This window comes from Theropithecus gelada, chromosome 17, assembly GCF_003255815.1.
Source record: "Theropithecus gelada isolate Dixy chromosome 17, Tgel_1.0, whole genome shotgun sequence".
NCBI lineage: Eukaryota > Metazoa > Chordata > Mammalia > Primates > Cercopithecidae > Theropithecus > Theropithecus gelada.
Window position 1 is genome coordinate 52321432 of NC_037685.1, and position 17930 is coordinate 52339361.

General features: G+C 61.4%; 1 protein-coding gene across 2 annotated transcripts in view; it reads right to left on the bottom strand.

The window, feature by feature from the left end:
* The window catches only part of RASA3 (RAS p21 protein activator 3), a 126024-nt gene that overhangs the window by 22825 nt on the left and 85269 nt on the right, over window positions 1-17930 (bottom strand). For both annotated transcript variants that reach the window (XM_025364565.1, XM_025364566.1), the window contains exons 8-18: window positions 16240-16316; window positions 13191-13295; window positions 10973-11129; window positions 10314-10462; window positions 9446-9560; window positions 8175-8249; window positions 7185-7308; window positions 5227-5333; window positions 3716-3793; window positions 1765-1842; window positions 669-742 (exon numbers count right to left, since the gene is read on the bottom strand). In XM_025364565.1, coding sequence (XP_025220350.1) covers window positions 669-742; window positions 1765-1842; window positions 3716-3793; window positions 5227-5333; window positions 7185-7308; window positions 8175-8249; window positions 9446-9560; window positions 10314-10462; window positions 10973-11129; window positions 13191-13295; window positions 16240-16316 — 1139 coding nt within the window. The remainder of the gene's footprint in view (window positions 1-668; window positions 743-1764; window positions 1843-3715; window positions 3794-5226; window positions 5334-7184; window positions 7309-8174; window positions 8250-9445; window positions 9561-10313; window positions 10463-10972; window positions 11130-13190; window positions 13296-16239; window positions 16317-17930) is intronic.

Sequence of the window (17930 nt, forward strand, 5' to 3'; positions counted from 1 at the left end):
GGGCGGGGCACTCTGGGACACGTACTGAGGCCTCGGAAGGGTGGGAGGTGAGAGTGGGAGAGGAACGAGAAATTACTCAGTGGGCGCAAAATGTCTGTTCAGGTGACGGTTACACTCGAAGCCCCGTCCAATACAACTGCATTTGTGCCCCTAACATGTGTGCAAACACATAAAAATACAGGAGCATGGGCCACACCAAGCAGAGCAAAGCCCCGACCGGGAGCGGGAGCCGGGCCACAGGACGGGGTTGGAGGAAATGGGCAGATGTGTCAACATCTATGTAAGGAAGGGTGATGGGCTCTGACGCTCCAGGGTCCACTGGGTGGAGGTCGAGGGAGGACGGGCCTGTGCCAGAAACATGGGGTGGCCGCGGAGCACAGATGACCCCGTCCAAGGTCAGCGAGAAGGCGGTGGAGGGGTCCCAGGCTGAAGGTGCAGGGGCCAGGCTCCCAGGGCCGTCCCCTCTGACCCTGGTTCCCCTGGAGGGAAGGCCGGCCCCAAGTGTGGGTGTGGACGAGGCGGCCAGTGGTACAGAAATCGCAAGGCTGGTGGCCAGCAAGGGAGGAGGCTGTCCCCGACTAGGGAACCTTCTGGAATGTGCTGGGTGCTCGGAGGACTGGGGGCCCCCATCCCTTTCTCCCCTCCTGCCCTGCCGGACGCTGCCTTACCCTTCTTTAAGCAGGATGGGCTGCTCGACACTCTTGGGATCTCTTCTCCCCGAGGACGAAATCAGATCCAAGAACTAACACAGGAAGAAATCAGGTCACGGGGAGGAAGCCACACATCCGACGCGCACGGCTCTCATGACAACAGCGTCGGCGGCTGCTGCCTCCTTTCTGATGCCAGTGGAGACAGAATTTGGGGAAGTCCTTCCCTGAGGGCCGAGGGGCCTCTGCCCCCCACTGTGCCACCCCAGCCCTGGCTCTGCCCCCCACTGTGCCACCCCAGCCCTGGCTCTGCCCCACACTGTGCCACCCCAGCCCTGGCTCTGCCCCCCGCTGTGCCACCCCAGCCCTGGCTCTGCTCCCCACTGTGCCACCCCAGCCCTGGCTCTGCCCCCCACTGTGCCACCCCAGCCCCGGCGCTGCCCCCCACTGTGCCACCCCAGCCCTGGCTCTGCCCCTCACTGTGCCACCCCAGCCCTGGCTCTGCCCCCCACTGTGCCACCCCAGCCCCGGCTCTGCCAGGGAGATCTCAGGTGAGAACCTCAGGTAACACCTGGGGATCAACCTGCATCTCCAGAGGCCGCCCGGGGGGACTCTTAAGTGGGGAATCTGGGTCCCAGCAGTGAGGCCCACGGGTCCCTGACTGTGGGGAGGAGCAGAGCCCTGGGTCTGGACGTTCCCCCCACACATGGCGTTCCTGACAGTGGGTAAGAGCAGAGCCCTGGGTCTGGATGTCCCCCACACACGGTGTTCCTGACACTGAGTCTGCCGCCCCAGGGCTCCACGACTGCAGCCTGGAATGAGTCCAGCCGCCACACACACTGAGGTGGGACGCGCCCTCGTCTGGGGGTCTCAGACACAGAACGAGATGGGCGAGGGCCCCTTCTTGGCCCCAAAGGTGGTCACGCCAAAGAGTTTATCGACTGCCAGAGGAGGAGGTGTCCCAGGACTCGGGACAGGGCTATCTGGGCAGCGAACGCCCTTATTGTTTAAAATCGCTAATGGCCAAGTCTGTGTCATGTGGGTTCCATCTGAATTTTAAGAGCAGCTCTGTCTCGTGGGCACAGCACTGGCTGTCGGACAGGGAGTCGATACTTACGTTCTTCACTGCATCAGCGTATTTCTGCTCATTGAAGAATTCATAAAATGTAGCCATGTAGGACTCCTTAAAACTCGCCTAAAATGAAACAGGGATCACTTGGGAACAGCCCGAAGTACCTTGGCTCCCGGACCAAATCTGAAAAAGCTCGAGGCAGGAACTGCTCAAGCCTAAATAACGATAACAGGAGAAGAACCCCGTGTTACTGGGGAAGTGAGAGCCCGCAGGGCTGCCCAGGGGATGAACTGCAGAAATCGCTCAGGCACCAACGAAGACCATCAGACCTGCCAATGCCCGTGAGGTTTCCAAGCGCCCTTTGGCATCAGTGACTCTGTCCCGGCCCCGGGCCGCCCCTCACACCTGGGTCCCAGGCTCACGAAGGGGTCCGCTGGGGCCCAGAGGTGGCTGCCTGGGGACCTGCAGTCATGGGCCAGGGTCCCGGAGCCACCACGCCCGTCTCTCGCCCGTGGGGCATAAGGGCCACTCTGAGGCGGGAAGAGGCGGCAGGGAGCTCTGTCACATGGGGAAGTGGAGGCACCCCAGGGATTTAGGGGGGCCTTTGCAGCCACCATTCCTGAGGCTCGACCCCCAGTTCCTGTCATTTCCACACTGAGGTCACTGCACGGTTCCCTGGCTGGGAAATGAGGTGGGGTTGGTGCAGACCTCCAACCTGTTGGAGGAACAGGTGCCTGTTACGGAGTTTCCAGCCCACAGAGTGGGGCCTGGCTGGTGGGGAAGAGCGGTCGGCCACCTTGGCCTGCCTGCGGGTGCGGCTCGTCTTCCACTCACTCGGACTCAGAAAAGCCCAACGTTTGTCTCAAGGCGGCTGCTCCTCCAGTGGGGGCCCCTGCTCCCCAAAGCCCTCATTTCCACCCGGGCCTCACCAGGAACAGGGAACCTGGAGGCTGGGGCATCTGTGCACCGTGGCCCAGCCCTCTCCAGACGGAGCCCCAGGGGCGCCCGAAGGCATCAACCTGCCCTGGCCGGGCCCCTGCAGGGACAGCCTCGGGCCCCACCATGAGTCCCCGGCACCCCTCGAATGCCAACTCTAACCCTCTCAAACACACAAGGTGCTCTCAGGGGGAAACGGGGCAGACACTTGAGGGACCCTCAGCCCGGCGGCACCACATCCGGTCTGAAGGGAGGAGGATGGAGGACAGAGGTTCATATCCCCAGGGAGAGAGGGGCCGCATGGGGAGGAGGGGGCCGCGTGAGGAGGAGTGGGCTGCATGGGGAGGCAGTGGTTGGGTGGGGAGGAGGGGGCCGTGTGGGGAGGAGGGGGCTGCGTGGGGAGGAGGTTGTGGGGAGGAGGAGATTGCGTGGGGAGGAGGGGGCCGTGTGGGGAGGAGGGGGCTGTGTGGGGAGGCAGTGGCTGGGTGGGGAGGACGGGGCTGCATGGGGAGAAGGGGGCCGCGTGGGGAGGAGGGGGACTGCGTGGGGAGGAGGAGGTTGCATGGGGAGGAAGGGGGCTGTGTGAGGAGGGGGCCGCGTGGTGGGGGAGGGGGCCGCGTGGGGAGGAGGGGGCCGCGTGGTGGGGGAGGGGGCTGCGTGGGGAGGAGGGGGCCGCGTGGTGGGGGAGGGGGCTGCGGGGGGGGGGGGGGGCCGCGTGGGGGGGGAGCCTCCAGCACTGCGATGCCCAGGAGGCCCCAGGTCAGGCCACCTGCCCGGTCCGCTCGGCCGCGTCCCACACCTGACAGGTCAGAGGCTGCTCCTGCCACGGGGCCAGTGAGGAGCCACAGGCTCCCAAGAACAGTCACGGGTTCACTTTGGGAGGGGAGAGGTGGGCGGGACGGGGACGCTGGGGTCCTGGGCTTCAGGAGGGGATGTGGTGCCAGCTCTGATTCTCGATCTCGATCTAACTCTCAAATGTGGGAGGTTTTCATGTGTATTTACTGAAGAGAGAAAAGAATCAGTTGTCCCTAAAAAGAGAAAATGAAGAACGGAGACTCACAGATTTGGACTTGGACAGGCTGCCGAGGGTCTGAATGGTCTTGGAGATCAATGTCAGCGTCCTGGACGTCTGAGGGTCCTGGGGAGGCGGGAGCGAGAAAGGTCTGTGTTAGCTTTACAGAAATACTGTGACTGTCTTAGGTCACCCAGGGGACGAAATGCAGGAGTCACCTCCGAGCTGCTGTGACTTGTGCATGAGCTGCGGAGAAACAGGGGTAGCGACGCAGACGGGACTGGAGGAGGCGGGTATCCCAGTCTCAGGACCCGCTGAGACCGTCCCATGGGCAGCATCCGATGGCACTGTGGGGACCCACCCTCTTGGCCCAGCATGCAGGATGCGTCTCAAAGTTGAAAGCATCAGGCGGGGTCATGGCTCTGGGGCGCTGAGTCTCGGGGTGCTGAGTCTCCTGGCCCTGCCTGGGGCTCATCTCAGCCTTCATGAGGTTTGAAAGTTCAACTTAGAAGTGCTGGGGGCCAGGCTTGGTGGCTCACACCTGTAATCCCAGCACTTTGGGAGGCCGAGGCAGGTGGATCACTTGAGGTCAGGTGTTCGAGACCAGCCTGGCCAACATGGTAAAACCCCATCTCTACTAAAAATACAAAATTAGCTGGGCATGGTGGCACACGCCTGTAATCCAAGCTACTAGGGAGGCTGAGGCACGAGAATTGCTTGACCCCAGGAGGCAGAGGTTGCAGTGAGCTGAGATGGTGCCACTGCACTCCAGCCTGAGTGACAGAGCAAGACTCCGTCTCAAAAAAAAAAAAGAAGCGCTGGGGAATGGGCCATCCCTCACATCCCCTCGCCCTGGCCATCTCCTTCCAGCTCTGCCACCTGCACATGCAACACGGTCACCCCAGATCCCTGCACCCTGAGAGCCGCGGCCCCAGCAACCACATTGGGGCCTGGAGCAAATCACTGCTGAATAGGGATCTGTTGACTCAATACACGGATGATACGTCGATCATCAATACTCCATATGTGATGGGCAGGGGAGGAGAGCACGGCGGTGACCAGCAGCTAAAGCCTGGTCAAATCGTCCACTGCTTTTGTGACATTGTCTCAATTCCCCCAGAATGTACACACCCCTCGGTGAACCAGCTGCAACGAGGAGGTTCTGGGACCCGGCGCATCCACCAGCACTCCCCACGCACCGTCCACACACTCCACACACACGGCACACGTACTCCGCATTCCCTATGCCTTCCCCACTCCCCACACCCCACACGTACTCCACACTCCCCACGCACTCCCCACGCCTTCTACACGTACTCCACACNCACACATGGCACACGTACTCCCCATTCCCCACGCCTTCCACACTCCCCACAGTCCACATGTACTCCACACTCCCCACGCACTCCCCACGCCTTCCACACGTACTCCACACACTCCACACTCCCCACGCACTCCACACTCCACAGGGTCGGCCCCCACAGCCACACAGATGCCCTGACCCAGGCCACAGTCCCAGGACAGCTCAGAAAGCCTCGGTCCCTCAGCCAGTCACTCACCGTGTGGTGCGGCGTGAGCTGGAAGAGGTTGGGGGAGAGAATGGCAGGTGCAAAGAACCTCAGGAAGATGAAGCTGCTCACTGCGGTGTACCTGACGTCCGGGTCACCTGCGGGAGACAGAGGCAGGGTGGCCCTTTCCCTCTGGCACAGTGGCCCCCGAGGGTCCGCAGGGAAGTCCTGCCACAGTCCTGGATCTCTCTCCACCTGTGTCTCTCTCCCTCTGTCTCTCTCTCTCCATCTCTCTCTCTTTCTCTCCATCTCTCTCTTTTTCTCTGTCTCTATCTCTCTCCCTGTCTGTCTCTTTCTCTCTTTCTCTCTCTCTCTCTCCCTCTCTCCCTCTCTCTCCATCTCTCTTTCTCTGTCTCTCTTTCTCTATCTCTCCCTGTCTTTCTCTGTCTCTGTCTCTCTCTCTTTCTCTCTCTGTCTCTGTCCGTCTCTCATCATCACCATACAGCGCAGCACCTTTGGTGCCTGTCACAGACTCATTCCACGGTGGTCTGTGCTCATCTGGGTGAGAGGATGTGTTTTAACTCTTCACTTCCACCTTGTTCAAAGTGGGTCTGGGGCTGGGAAGTGCTTGGGAACTGCCTCCCTGAGACCCCTGGGCCCCTGGGCCAGGGCTGTCTATGTCCTGAGAAACAGGGGTGGGGACAGCGTTTGACTTCTGGGGACACAGAAGCGTGGATGGCTCTGCAGGGCCATGGCCACCCTGGGGGTGTCTGCAGCTGTCCTGAGGCCACAGGACATGCAAGGAAGGGAGAAGCTGGGCAGCAGGGCCCTCGCCGAGCCTCTCAGCAGCCCCAGAGCCTGAGTCCCGGCGGGGCCTTGAGCATCGCAGGAGATGGGCGGGTGCAGGCGCCTCCTCGAGGGTCAGCAAGGTTGAGAAGTTTGGGGGCCAGATGCCCAGGTCCCTGGGGGATCTCTAGCTTGGGAGTTTGAAAAAGGGGCAGCTCCCCCAGGGGTCCTGTCTCCTCGAAGACACGGGCAGGCAGAGCCCCCAACACCACTCTGGGCCCTGCCCCAACAAAAAGAAACCACTGGGAAAACCCGGGGGGCCACATTAGGAAAATTCACCTGACAAAGCCCGGCTGGCCTTCCCGGCCCCCCGAGAGACCACTGCGGTCATGAACTCCAGGGCTGGGGACCCCCGAGACCACTGCGGTCATGAACTCCAGGGATGGGGGCCCCCCCGAGAGACCACAGAGGTCGGGAACTCCAGGGATGGGGGCCCCCCGAGACCACTGCGGTCGGGAACTCCAGGGCTGGGGCCCCCCGAGAGACCACTGCGGTCATGAACTCCAAGGATGGGGGCCCCCCGAGACCACTGTGGTTGGGAACTCCAGGCCTGGGGGCCCCCCAAGACCACAGAGGTCGGGAACTTCAGGGCTGGGGGCCCCCGAGACCACTGCGGTCATGAAGTCCAGGGCTGGGGACCCATGGAGACCACTGTGGTTGGGAACTCCAGGCCTGGGGGCCCCCCAAGACCACAGAGGTCAGGAACTTCAGGGCTGGGGGCCCCCCGAGACCACTGCGGTTGGGAACTCCAGGGCTGGGGCCCCCCGAGACCACTGCGGTCATGAAGTCCAGGGCTGGGGACCCACGGAGACCACTGCGGTCATGAAGTCCAGGGCTGGGGACCCCCGAGACCACTGCGGTCATGAACTTCAGGGCTGGGGTCCCCCGAGACCACTGCGGTCGGGAACTCCAGGGCTGGGGCCCCCCAAGACCACTGCGGTCGGGAACTCCAGGGCTGGGGACCCTGGAGACCACTGCGGTTGTGAAACTGGGGAACACTGGCCCAGGCACAAAACCCTGGAAAAATCCAGCCTCTGAACTGGGGCTCATGCCCTCACAATTCTAGTCCAGCGAGGGCTGCCGGGGGTTCTGCCTGGGTGGGAGTCACTCTGCACGGGGCTGTGGCCATTTCTCAGCAACACGAGGGTGTCCGGGGCACTCACCCTGGAAGCGCTTGGCCGCCGCCTCCCGGAGCGAGAAGAATATGTCACACATGACGGTCGGGCAGCTCACCCCGGACTCGGTGATGGCATGGAAGACGCGGTCCACGTACTGCCGTAGGTTCTCCTGCAACGGGATACGCACTGGGACCCACTGCCGAGGCTGCCCGCAGGCGCGTGTAGCACCAGGACACACCCAGGGAGGGGCACGTGGGGAGGGGCTGAGGGCGGGCGCAGGGCAGCCACAGAAGCAAGACACGTGTGAACAGCCACCCCCTGGAAATCTGTGCTGGGAGCTGTGGCGGTTCACGTGTGAAAATCACTACACCCTGTTCAGGGCGCCACGTCCGCTCCCCGGCTCTGCCCCGACCTTGTTTACTGAGTGGGGAACGGACACTCACTAGAACGTGCCTGCCCGAGGCAAGAGCTCTGTCCGGTCATTTACACACAGAGATGACCAAACAGCACGGTCTGCAACACATATCATGTGAAGTGACTAAAATGTTGGGGCAAGTTCAACATCAGGGAGTTTTGTTGTTTTAAAACGCAGGACACAGGTCTGGGGACAGCCTGGGGAGGCGGGGAGGCCATCCTGTCCCAGGAAAAGGCGGGGGCAGGAGCCATCACCCCAGGGGAGGCAGAGCTGGGTGTGCAGGGCAGACCCTCCAGGGGAGGCAGAGCTGGGTGTGCAGGGCAGACCCTCCAGGGGAGGCAGAGCTAGGTGTGCAGACCAGATCCCCAAGGGGAGGCAGAGCTGGCCGGGACACCCCAGGGGAAGCAGAGCTGGGCACACAGGCCAGGCCAAAGGCGGTGGCTAAGGCCTCCCAGCAGTGCAGCCAGCATACTGTAGCCAAGCGAGGCAGGTATCCCTACGCCCGGTCCTGCGCCCACCCCAACCGGGGTCATGGGGTGAGTCAGAGCTTCCAGGCAGCCACCGGCTGAAAGACCCCAAGCAGGTGACTGGCCCTGGTTGCATTCATGAACAAAACCTACCATGTTGTTTTCAAGGTTTTCTCCATCTTTCAGCTTCACAGGGTCTATTTCACAGGGTTTGTGGCTCTGGCATATCTGGGGAGAGGTTTAAGACAGGGCTCTGTGAGTGGGTTCCGGGGGCACAGGCAGGGAGGGAGGAGGGGGGCTCAGGCCTGGCTGAGATGCAGACCCTGAGCCTCATCCAGAAAATGCCACAACAGCTCCCCGAACATGGCCACTGGCATGGAGGGGCACAGAGGGGCACAGTGAGGCACAGAGGGGCACAGTGAGGCATGGAGGGACGCGGAGGGGCACGGAGGGGCATGGTGAGGCACACAGGGGCGCAGTGAGGCACGGAGGGGCATGGTGATGCTGGACTGCAGGTCCACTGTGGGGTGGTGTCACCCCGAGCCTTGGCTGAAAGGTGGCCACTCTGGGCCCGTGTCACAGGCTGCCGAGGGACAAGTGAGAGGTCAGGTGCAAACGCCAGGCACGGGGCCCAGTCCATGGCCACAATCAGATGAGCCGGGCTTTCTCTGAAAGGGATGTGCGGCCGTGATCAGACGAGCCGGGCTTTCTCGGGGAGCGATGTGCTGATGTGCACCAGCCACACAGACCAGGCCTCGCAGGCCTTTAATAATATTTTCACTTCAAAATGCTGCTGTGATTTTGCCACAGAGCAAACCGGAATGCTGTGTTAAATGTTCTCACATTTGCAAAGAGCCTGTTTACAAAGCTGCTCATAAACAGGGGGCACAACCTGGTGGCATCAGAGGGTGGGGTGAGGACTCGGCGTGCCGGCATCAGAGGGTGGGGTAAGGACTCGGCGTGCCGGCATCAGAGGGTGGGGTGAGGACTCGGCGTGCGGGCATCAGAGGGTGGGGTGAGGACTCGGCGTGCGGGCATCAGAGGGTGGGGTGAGGACTTGGCATGCGGGCATCAGACAGTCGAGTGAGGACTGGGTGTGCAGCTCAAACGTGCCATGCTGCCAGGGCCCAGACACAGGGGACCGCAGGACGTGTGGAGAAAGGTCTCCCTGGGAAGAGCCAGGTTTTTCTTGCGAATAGTGGGTTTTCTTATGTATAGTTTTGATTTGGGAGAATCTGGAAGGTTCTGGAGTACACAGGAACCTCCTCTCGATAAGAGCGAATGAATCAGCATCCCTGCAGCAAGGCTGGAGGGGCGAATGTTCAAGCCCAGCTCGTGGTCTGGCTGGATCCCTGTGCCGTGCCCTGTCGGGGGAAGTCCTCCCCTGTGCCCCGCGATGCTGAGGACTCCAGCCCCGTGCTCACCTCCTCGATGGCGGGCTTCAGGGTGACGTGCAGGTAATGCATCCCCGCCAGCTTCATGGTCTCGTCGATGCACTTGGACGCCAGTGAGTTTCCTCGGAAGATGGTGTTGGGGTCCCTGGAAAATGGCGATGGGAACAGTGTTTGTCTACTGGGGACGCGGAAGAGCAAATCGGAGCAGAGCCTGGCCCTGAGCACCTGCCTGTGGGCCGTGAGGTCAGCGCACGCCCATCCGTCGGCTTCCTGACGTTTTACAAGGAGCACAACCAGGCCAGGAGCTCGAGGCCCTGCCCATGGAACCATCCTGTGTCAACAATGCCAGAGGAAACCACTCGGCTGCCCGCGTGGCCACCAGCTCAGGAGGAGCCTGGCTGGCCTTTGCTCCCGTCCTCTTGCCCTCTGCAGCCTGTGCCTGCACAGAGAATTGAGCACCAGACCCTGGCAGGATCTGAGGGCCAGCAGAGAAGCAAACCCCTCCTGCCAGCTATGGTGGCCAAAGGTGCAGCCGGATGTTTCTAGAATAAGGCGTCTGGAAACAGCGCTCAGCAGGTCCTGAGGGAAGCCGTGCCCCATTTTCATGGGCTCCCAAAGTGCCCCAGTGAGGGGACCTGAGCTGTCCTCGAGCCCTGGGAGCCGTTTTCCCTCCCCACTCACTCACTCTACCCGGGATTTCAAAGGCAAACGGGGCTTTCAAAGAGAAAAAAAGAATCATTAACTGGGTCTGTGAAAAAAGCCTGAATCCACACGGTTTCTGGGGACACTTGAATTCCCTCAAGCCCTGCGCCAGGACGTGGTTCCCAGCGACGACCTCGCCATCCCTGCAGCGGGTCCAAGCCGCTCTCCCCCGGGGCGGGGCGGGGCGGGCACTCACTGGGTCCGCTTCACCTCCGCGCTGGCGATGGCACTGATGAAGGGCACCACCCTGCCGTAGTGTAGCAAGAGCCGCACCAGCGGGACGGCCGCCTCCTGCTTCTCCCGGCAAACCTCACCCAGGATGTGGGCCGCGGATGCTGACACGGGCTGCGGGGAGGGGCGAGGTCAGTGCCGAGGCCCAGGGTGTGGGACCCTCAGAGGCCTGTCCCACCCTGGCTGGGGTCTCACTTCCAGCCACAATAGATATGGCACTTTGCTGAGACAGAAATTCATATATTCACAAAAGCACCAAAACTTCCCATTTGCTGCTGCTTGGCTGGGCCCTTGGAGGGGCGTCTGCACCTCCTCCTAGCAACCCCCAAATGCGGCCAGCTCTACGGCTCCTGAGCCAGCAGAGGGACCCTGATGATGGGGATCCCCCTCAGACAACCCCGCGAGGCCTCAGCATCACCAGGCTCCCACGGCTCTACCTGCAGACAGACCAGTGCCCCCAGCAAAGGGGTCCAGGCATCTGGGCGGGAAACAGGCCGGGCTGCGAGGTGTGGGAAAGGCCCCTCAGGGACGAGGTGCCCTCTGGGGTGGGCCAACGCGTGGGGCGGGGCCCCAGGCAGGTGGCACCTCCTGCCCACACCCACAGGCCACGGTGTGGACAAGCACCTCCACGTCTGCAGACTTCAACAGCAGGTCCCGCAGAGGGCTGTAATAGTCAGAAGAAAACACGTGGTCTTCCGTGTATACCACGTTCAGCCGCAGGGAGCCCAGGTCGTCTGGCTTTAGGCTCTTGCTACCGTTGTCCCGGGGCTGCAGGAAGTACCTGGGGGGGAGGGACACACGGAGGGAGGCGTGAGGCTGAACCTGCCAAGGAGCAGCTCTCAGGGCAGCCCAGCTGCCTGCTTGAGGCTGGCTGGTCAGGAGGGTGATCCCGCAGGACCCCCCAGAGTGCAGCCCCTGGGATTCCCCACAGAAGACCCCCAGCACAGCTGGTCACTGGGGATCCCCAGGAAGCAAGTGTTGGAGCCAAAGACGCAGGAGTCAACGGGGGAAACGCGGAGGGGGATGGGGGGTGCAACGTGGAGGGAACGGGTTTCCGGGAACCCGCGCAGAAGTGGTCAGTGATTCGCCGTGAAGACCTACGGCCAGCAATGTCAGCAGCAGGTGGAAATGAAAATTATTTCAACCACAGCGTGCCCTGGCTCCCGATGCCACAGGTGGGGGCCTTGGGCTGGTGAGCCTGGCAGGCTACCTCGGCACCTGGTCATTGTGGGCGATGTTTCCTGCCCGGCCATTCTTCCATCTTTGGTTCTACCCCATGCAGTCACCCAGGAGTCCTCTCTGCTCTGATTTGTGGGCCAGGCAGTCTAAGCTCTCAGGGGGGTGGAGCCCGTGTCCGAGGCATGAACCCCCGTCAGGTGGGTGGAGCCCGTGTCTGACGCATTAGCCCCCGTCAGGTCGGGGGAGCCCGTGTCTGAGGCACGAGCCCCCCGTCAGGTGGGTGGAGCCCGTGTCTGAGGTTTTAGCCCCCGTCAGGTGGAGGGAGCCCGTCTCTGAGGCACGAGGCCCCGTCAGGTGGGTGGAGCCCGTGTCCGAGGCACGAGCCCCCGTCAGGTGGGTGGAGCCCGTGTCCGAGGCACGAGCCCCCCTTCAGGTGGAGGGAGCCCGTGTCTGAGGCACGAGCCCCCCGTCAGGTGGGTGGAGCCCGTGTCTGAGGCATTAGCCCCTGTCAGGTGGAGGGAGCCCGTGTCTGAGGCACGAGTCCCCGTCAGGTGGGTGGAGCCTGTGTCTGAGGTATTAGCCCCCGTCAGGTGGAGGGAGTCTGTGTCCGAGACACGAGCCCCCCTCAGGTGGGTGGAGCCCGTGTCCGAGGCATTAGTCCCCGTCAGGTGGGTGGAGCCCGTGTCTGAGGCATGAGCTCCCTGGGGTTCTCTGGGGTCTGTGGTGGCTGCCTTGGCTACCCGGGCCAGGGGTTCGCTCAGCGTAGGAGGAAGCCTAACTCAGCTCAGGGGGCCTGTGCCCGTGCCGTCTTCATAGAATCAAAAGACATGTGCGTTTCAGTTTCTGGGATGGAAACCTGCCCTCACACACACGGCAGAGGGACACATGGGGCATTAGGCCGCGGCAGACAGTCCACGCCTGGCAGTGCACGCCTCCCGCAACTCCGGGCCCTCAGGAGCTGCCTGTCGCTAAGGGACACACGTGAACTGGAAGTAAAATCAAACAATGGCCTGCTCCTTCCACCAAAACACCAAGCACCTGGAGAAAGCAGGAGAGAAAGGCAGGAGGCAGCAACACACGTCATGCCCTGGGGTGGGTTCTGGGCCAGAGCCGATCCCTGAGGTCCAGACGTGCAGAGGGGAGTGGAGAACCCTGTAATGCGCCCTCAATAGGAGGTGCTGCCGAGGGCCCAGAGCAAGACCCGGAGCGCAGCCACGGGGCAGGGCCCGCTGTGCGCATTCTGGGTTCCCGCACCAGCTGCTGATACCCTCTCCTCCCGGGGTCAGACCCCGCGAGCTGCTGGCGGCTCAGGGTCCCCCTTTCACCCGGGGTCAGACCCCGCGAGCTGCTGGCGGCTCAGGGTCCCCCTTTCACCCGGGGTCAGACCCCGCGAGCTGCTGGTGGCTCAGGGTCCCGCTTTCACTAGCGTTCCCTGTCTTGTTTTGAGGTGCCAGCCGTCGTGAGTCCCTGCTCAGTGTGATCCCTGCTGCCTCTCCTCACCTGCCGTTTCTCACCTGCTATGAGGCAGAAACTCATCAGCAGGCGGGTGCCGGGCGCAGCCGAGGACCAGCACACACGGCCTCTGTGCCTTTCCACTCAGAGGCAGCAGGTGTTTTTGTGGCTCTCAGAGATGTGGAAGGCTGCAGGCGCAGCGTCACCTTACCATGCCTCGTAGGAGCTGGACTGCCGCAGGACTTTCAACGGGATCCTTAGTTCTCCCAGGAATTCATCTCCAAACTTCAGGTTACTGGCATTCCAGAGGTCAACTCTGAAAAACGGCATCGGTACAGCTCTAGCTGATAGCGGGCAGCCCGGGTGAAGCAGAGATTACGGGCCATGCTTTGTTTCCCTAGGAGCAGGGGGAGCCTGCAGTGCCTCCCAGAGTCTCCATCAAGGCTCAGCCCACGGGGCACGTTTAAAACACATCAGACCAGCCTGTGGTTTTGGAATAAAGATCCAAAGTAGTGGAATAAAGATCCAAAGTGTCTTTAGTGGAATAAAGATCCAAAGTGGAATAAAGATAGTGGAATAAAGATCCAAAGTGTCTCCCAGTGGTAATGGGCAGGCAGAGGAAGGCAGAAGGCCATGGGCCCAGACTCAGACCCCAGGCTCTTAGATAGGAAGGAGCCTGGGCGTCACTCCGTGCACCCGGGAGCTACATGACCCCAGGCTCAGCGCCAGGAGGGAGCCGGGCATCGCTGCTTGCACCCAGGAGCTACGTGGCTGCTGCCGCTCTCACCTCCAGCACCATCTGTCCCCTTTGCCCACAACAGGCCCAATTGTCAGCAGCCTGTGCACGGCGGGCAAGTGAGACCCTCAGGGGCCTGTGGCGTGTGCCTCTCGCGCCGTCCCAGTGTACGGCCCAGCAGCCTCCATCTGCAGGGCTCAATGCAGGGGATGATGAAGAACTTGGGCTGTAGAGAGGAGGGTGCCCAGGGAGGATGGGCTGGCTGATTCAACAGCCAGGGGGCTCTCTGCTTTCGTCACATGAAAATGTGCCTCAAAACAAAACTGGGTGCTTGCGAATGCCCTGCCCCTGAATATAGAACCCTGTGTCCACAGATCGCTTACGACCTGGGGCATGAAGTGGATTCAGGGGCCACGCACACCACAGCAGGGGGAGAACCGTGGCCACAGCATGGTCCACGAATCTCCCTAAGTAGCCTGGGCCCAGCATCGTGAAGCTTCTGCTAATGTCTAACACTAATGCTCTGTCCTGGTGTGGGACAGTACGTGTCCCCTCAGACCTGGGGCTGTGAAATTCTGACAGACACACAGCATCCGCGGCTGCAACAAGTCTACAGGACCGTACCCCAGTCCCTCATGGCCAGGACCCACCCGCGCGCCTGAAACACCCGAAGTCATGTGTGGCCAGCTCTACCCACGGGCCTGAAACCCCAGTTACACGTGCCTGGCCCTACCCAGGCGGCTAAAACTCAGCAGGTCTAACCACACTGTGGCCATCAGGGGCATCCCCCTAGGGGGAGAAGATTCCAGAAGGCCGGTGATTCTGTTGCCCTTGCGTATCCTGCAGAGGCACTGGCGTTTGGGGCCGGGGAGGGCTGACAGGCTGCACGAGAACCCACAGCGTGCTCCTTTCAGAAGGAACAGAGGGGACCGCTGATATGTGCAGGGACTTTGGAAATGTGCCAAGTGGCCAGGCAGGCGCATCTGCCTTTAAAAAAGGAAATATTTAAAACACGTTTTGTGTGCTTTTAAAAAATTCAGTAACTAGGACTTCACTCCTGAATTCAAAGCTTGGTGTAAAAAGGAACCAACGATGGTGCTTCCTTCTCTTGAAAAAGGGGCTGGTGGTGGGGCTGGCATGAGTTCTGGGGAGGCTTCCTCGGTGCCCGGCCCAGGGTCTCAGGCCCTGGCTCAGTACTGTGAAGCCTGGAAATGAAGGTTTAGGCCAAGACATTTAAAAATGGGACTCAAACAGAGACAGTTGGTGGAGACAACCCTGCTTTAGGACTCCCACGTCAGGGACACGCCTACAGTTCAGGACCCTGAGCCCTCAGGAGGTGGATCTGACCGACCACGTCAGGGACATTCTATGGTTCAGGATGGGGACAACTAGGGTAGGCGGATCTGACCGATAACATCAGGGACATTCCTACGGTTCTCAACCACAAAACCACGCCTCCCAGCAGCCGTAGGGCCTGAGCCACACGCCGGCTCCACATGTCCCGGTAAGGGTCCCCCTGGGGCACTGCCAGGCCCTGGGAGGGAGCGTGACCAGGGATTTGATGGCACATTCTCCAAAATGACCTAAAGAAAGCAGGTGCATCCCAGGCTCAGGAGCATCCCAGGCTCGGGGTCTCAGGGCCGGCTGGGGAGGGTCAGCGGGGAGCCGTTTCGTTCCTTCTCTGTCCAGCATGGAAAGATTCAGGGGCTGCAGGAGAGGTTCATCTGCCTCTTCACAGGGGATGGGGGCATTTGTTGGTACAGAAGGAACAGAGGCTAGGTTCAAAAAGAAACAGGAATCCAACCTATTTTCACCGGGAGGGGAGAACCCACCAGCGTTTGTGAAGGGCACATTCTGGGGCCCGCCCTCCCCAGACCTCTGAGTCAGCCGGATCGTGGGGCTTTCTAAATCCTGGGCCTGAGATCACGTCCCGACCTGCGAGAACCCGCAAGCGATTTCCCCGTTTCCCGTGGGAGGCGCTGAGGAGCCAGGAAAGGGCGGTGGGGGCTCCAGGGCAAAGGCTGACGATGCAGCTTCTACGACCACACGCAGGAAACATGAACCCAGGACCAGGTGAGAACATTTCACTCGAGTCAAACGGGACAGGGTCTCCCCAGAGGCCGCCCAGCCGAGAGCCTCAGGAGTGCCAGGGCCGGGCGCCGTGCAGACCCGCCAGGCCTGTGACCTCCGAGTGAGGCCTGCACCCGTGGACGGCGGAGGGCTTAGAACAAGACCTTAAGAACAACTGCAGCCCGTGTCCCCGTCACTCCTGGTGGATGAAGCCTTTCGGCCGGAGGGATGCGGACCTCTGGCCTTCGCCTCTTCGCAGGAATTGCAAGGTGAGCCCTAACACCACCCACAGGCTGTCACTGCAACTACAGCTTCTAACATCTGTTGTGAAAATTACCAAGAAAATGGAAATTCTTTTCTACCTATGACCCTATATTTAGAAACAAATAACAAAAGAGCTGAGGAGTTTGGGTGAAAACTGCCGAATCGGGGACGCGGAGCCTGGTTTTCTCACCTGATTTCGAGCTTGTCCACGTCTTCTTCCTCGAAGTCAAAGTGAGACTTCTTGCTGTAGCTACAGGGCCGGGTCACCTGGAGTCAGTGGAGAGAGAAAGCGCTGAGACCGTGGTGCCACCAGGCGGGGGTATCTCCACGCGGACCCAGGCCCCGGGCTGCACTTCCTCTGCGCTTACCCACACGCCACTCAAGGGCCACAACCGGGAAGGCCCTAGGCGAGATTCGGGATTCAGGCCCGGCTTCCTGAGTGCCAGCATTTCCCACTCACAGAGCCCCTGGAGGGGCAGACCCAGGCAAGACCTGCCCCAAGGCCGTTCACAGCCACGGCCGGACTCTCCCAGCGGTTCCTCATGGGTGCCGGGCTCCGGGGACCTAAATGTCCCTCACCTGCACCTGCTCTAGGCCTGCCACCCTGTGAGGGAGGGACCCCCTCTGCCGTGGAGACGAAGCGGCCCCACCTCAAGGCTCTATTTGCCAACAGGAAGTGAAAAGCGTGAGGCCTGTGGTGCCTGAAACTCGCCAGCCCCGAACAGACCCCAGCACTCTGGGGAGCGTCAGATGGCGGAAAGTCAAGACGCTGCTACCTTCCTCCTGACACCTCTGCACCGTGGGTTCCTTAGAACAGAAAGGGAGTGAAGGCGTAAAGGGTTGAGGCTCCGGGACCGACCCCCACTGCCACCAGCCTGTAGGGTCCTTGCAGCAGAGCAGGAGGCTGCCCCACGGGCTCCAGGAGACCACAGTCGGTTACCACCTCGAGTTCCAATTTAACCACCATCAGCCATGCACCAGGTCACCCACGTTTACAAGGAGGGCTCCCTCCTGCCCGGCCTCCCTCCCTGCCCCACCTTCTCTGGGCCTCAGCAGTGATGCTGGCTCAGGAGCTCTCAGCTCGAAGTTCTGATGCAGGGTCTGACACCAAAATCATGTTGCTAGAACTGCCTAACCTCTGAGCTTGCACTTCCTGATTGGTAAACTGAGGCAAAGATCATGCAGGGGCAGTTCTCTGCTTCGGGTTGAGGGCTGCTGATGCCTCCTCCTTCCTGACCTACACACCACTGTCCTCAAATTTGCTTCCCCCCAACTTCCCCATCTCATAAAACTCAGGTCAGGCAACATCTCCTCCAGGAAGCCCCTGACACCCCTGCCTCACGCCCTCTCTGCAGAGCAGGTCAGGCAATGCCTCCTCCAGGAAGCCCCCGGCGCCCCTGCCTCACGCCCTCTCTGCAGAGCAGGTCAGGCAATGCGTCCTCCAGGAAGCCCCCGGTGCCCCTGCCTCTCTCTCTGTAGGGCAGGTCAGGCAATGCCTCCTCCAGGAAGCCCCTGGCGCCCCTGCCTCACGCCCTCTCTGCAGAGCAGGTCAGGCAATGCCTCCTCCAGGGAGCCCCCGGCACCCCTGCCTCACACCCTTTCTACAAGGCAGGTCAGGCAATGCCTCCTCCAGGAAGCGTCCCCCCCAGTGCCCCTGCCTCACACACTTTCTACAAGGCAGGTCAGGCAATGCCTCCTCCAGGAAGCCCCCGGTGCCCCTGCCTCATGTCCTCTCTGCAGGGCAGGTCGGGAGCTATTGTAGGGGCTCGTATGTTTGCGTCCCTCCCATGCTGGTCTGGTGTGGTGGCCTTGGACTCCTCTGTTTTCTCCCACATCTTATCACCAGCTGATCACCGGCACAGTGCTGGCACCTGACACATC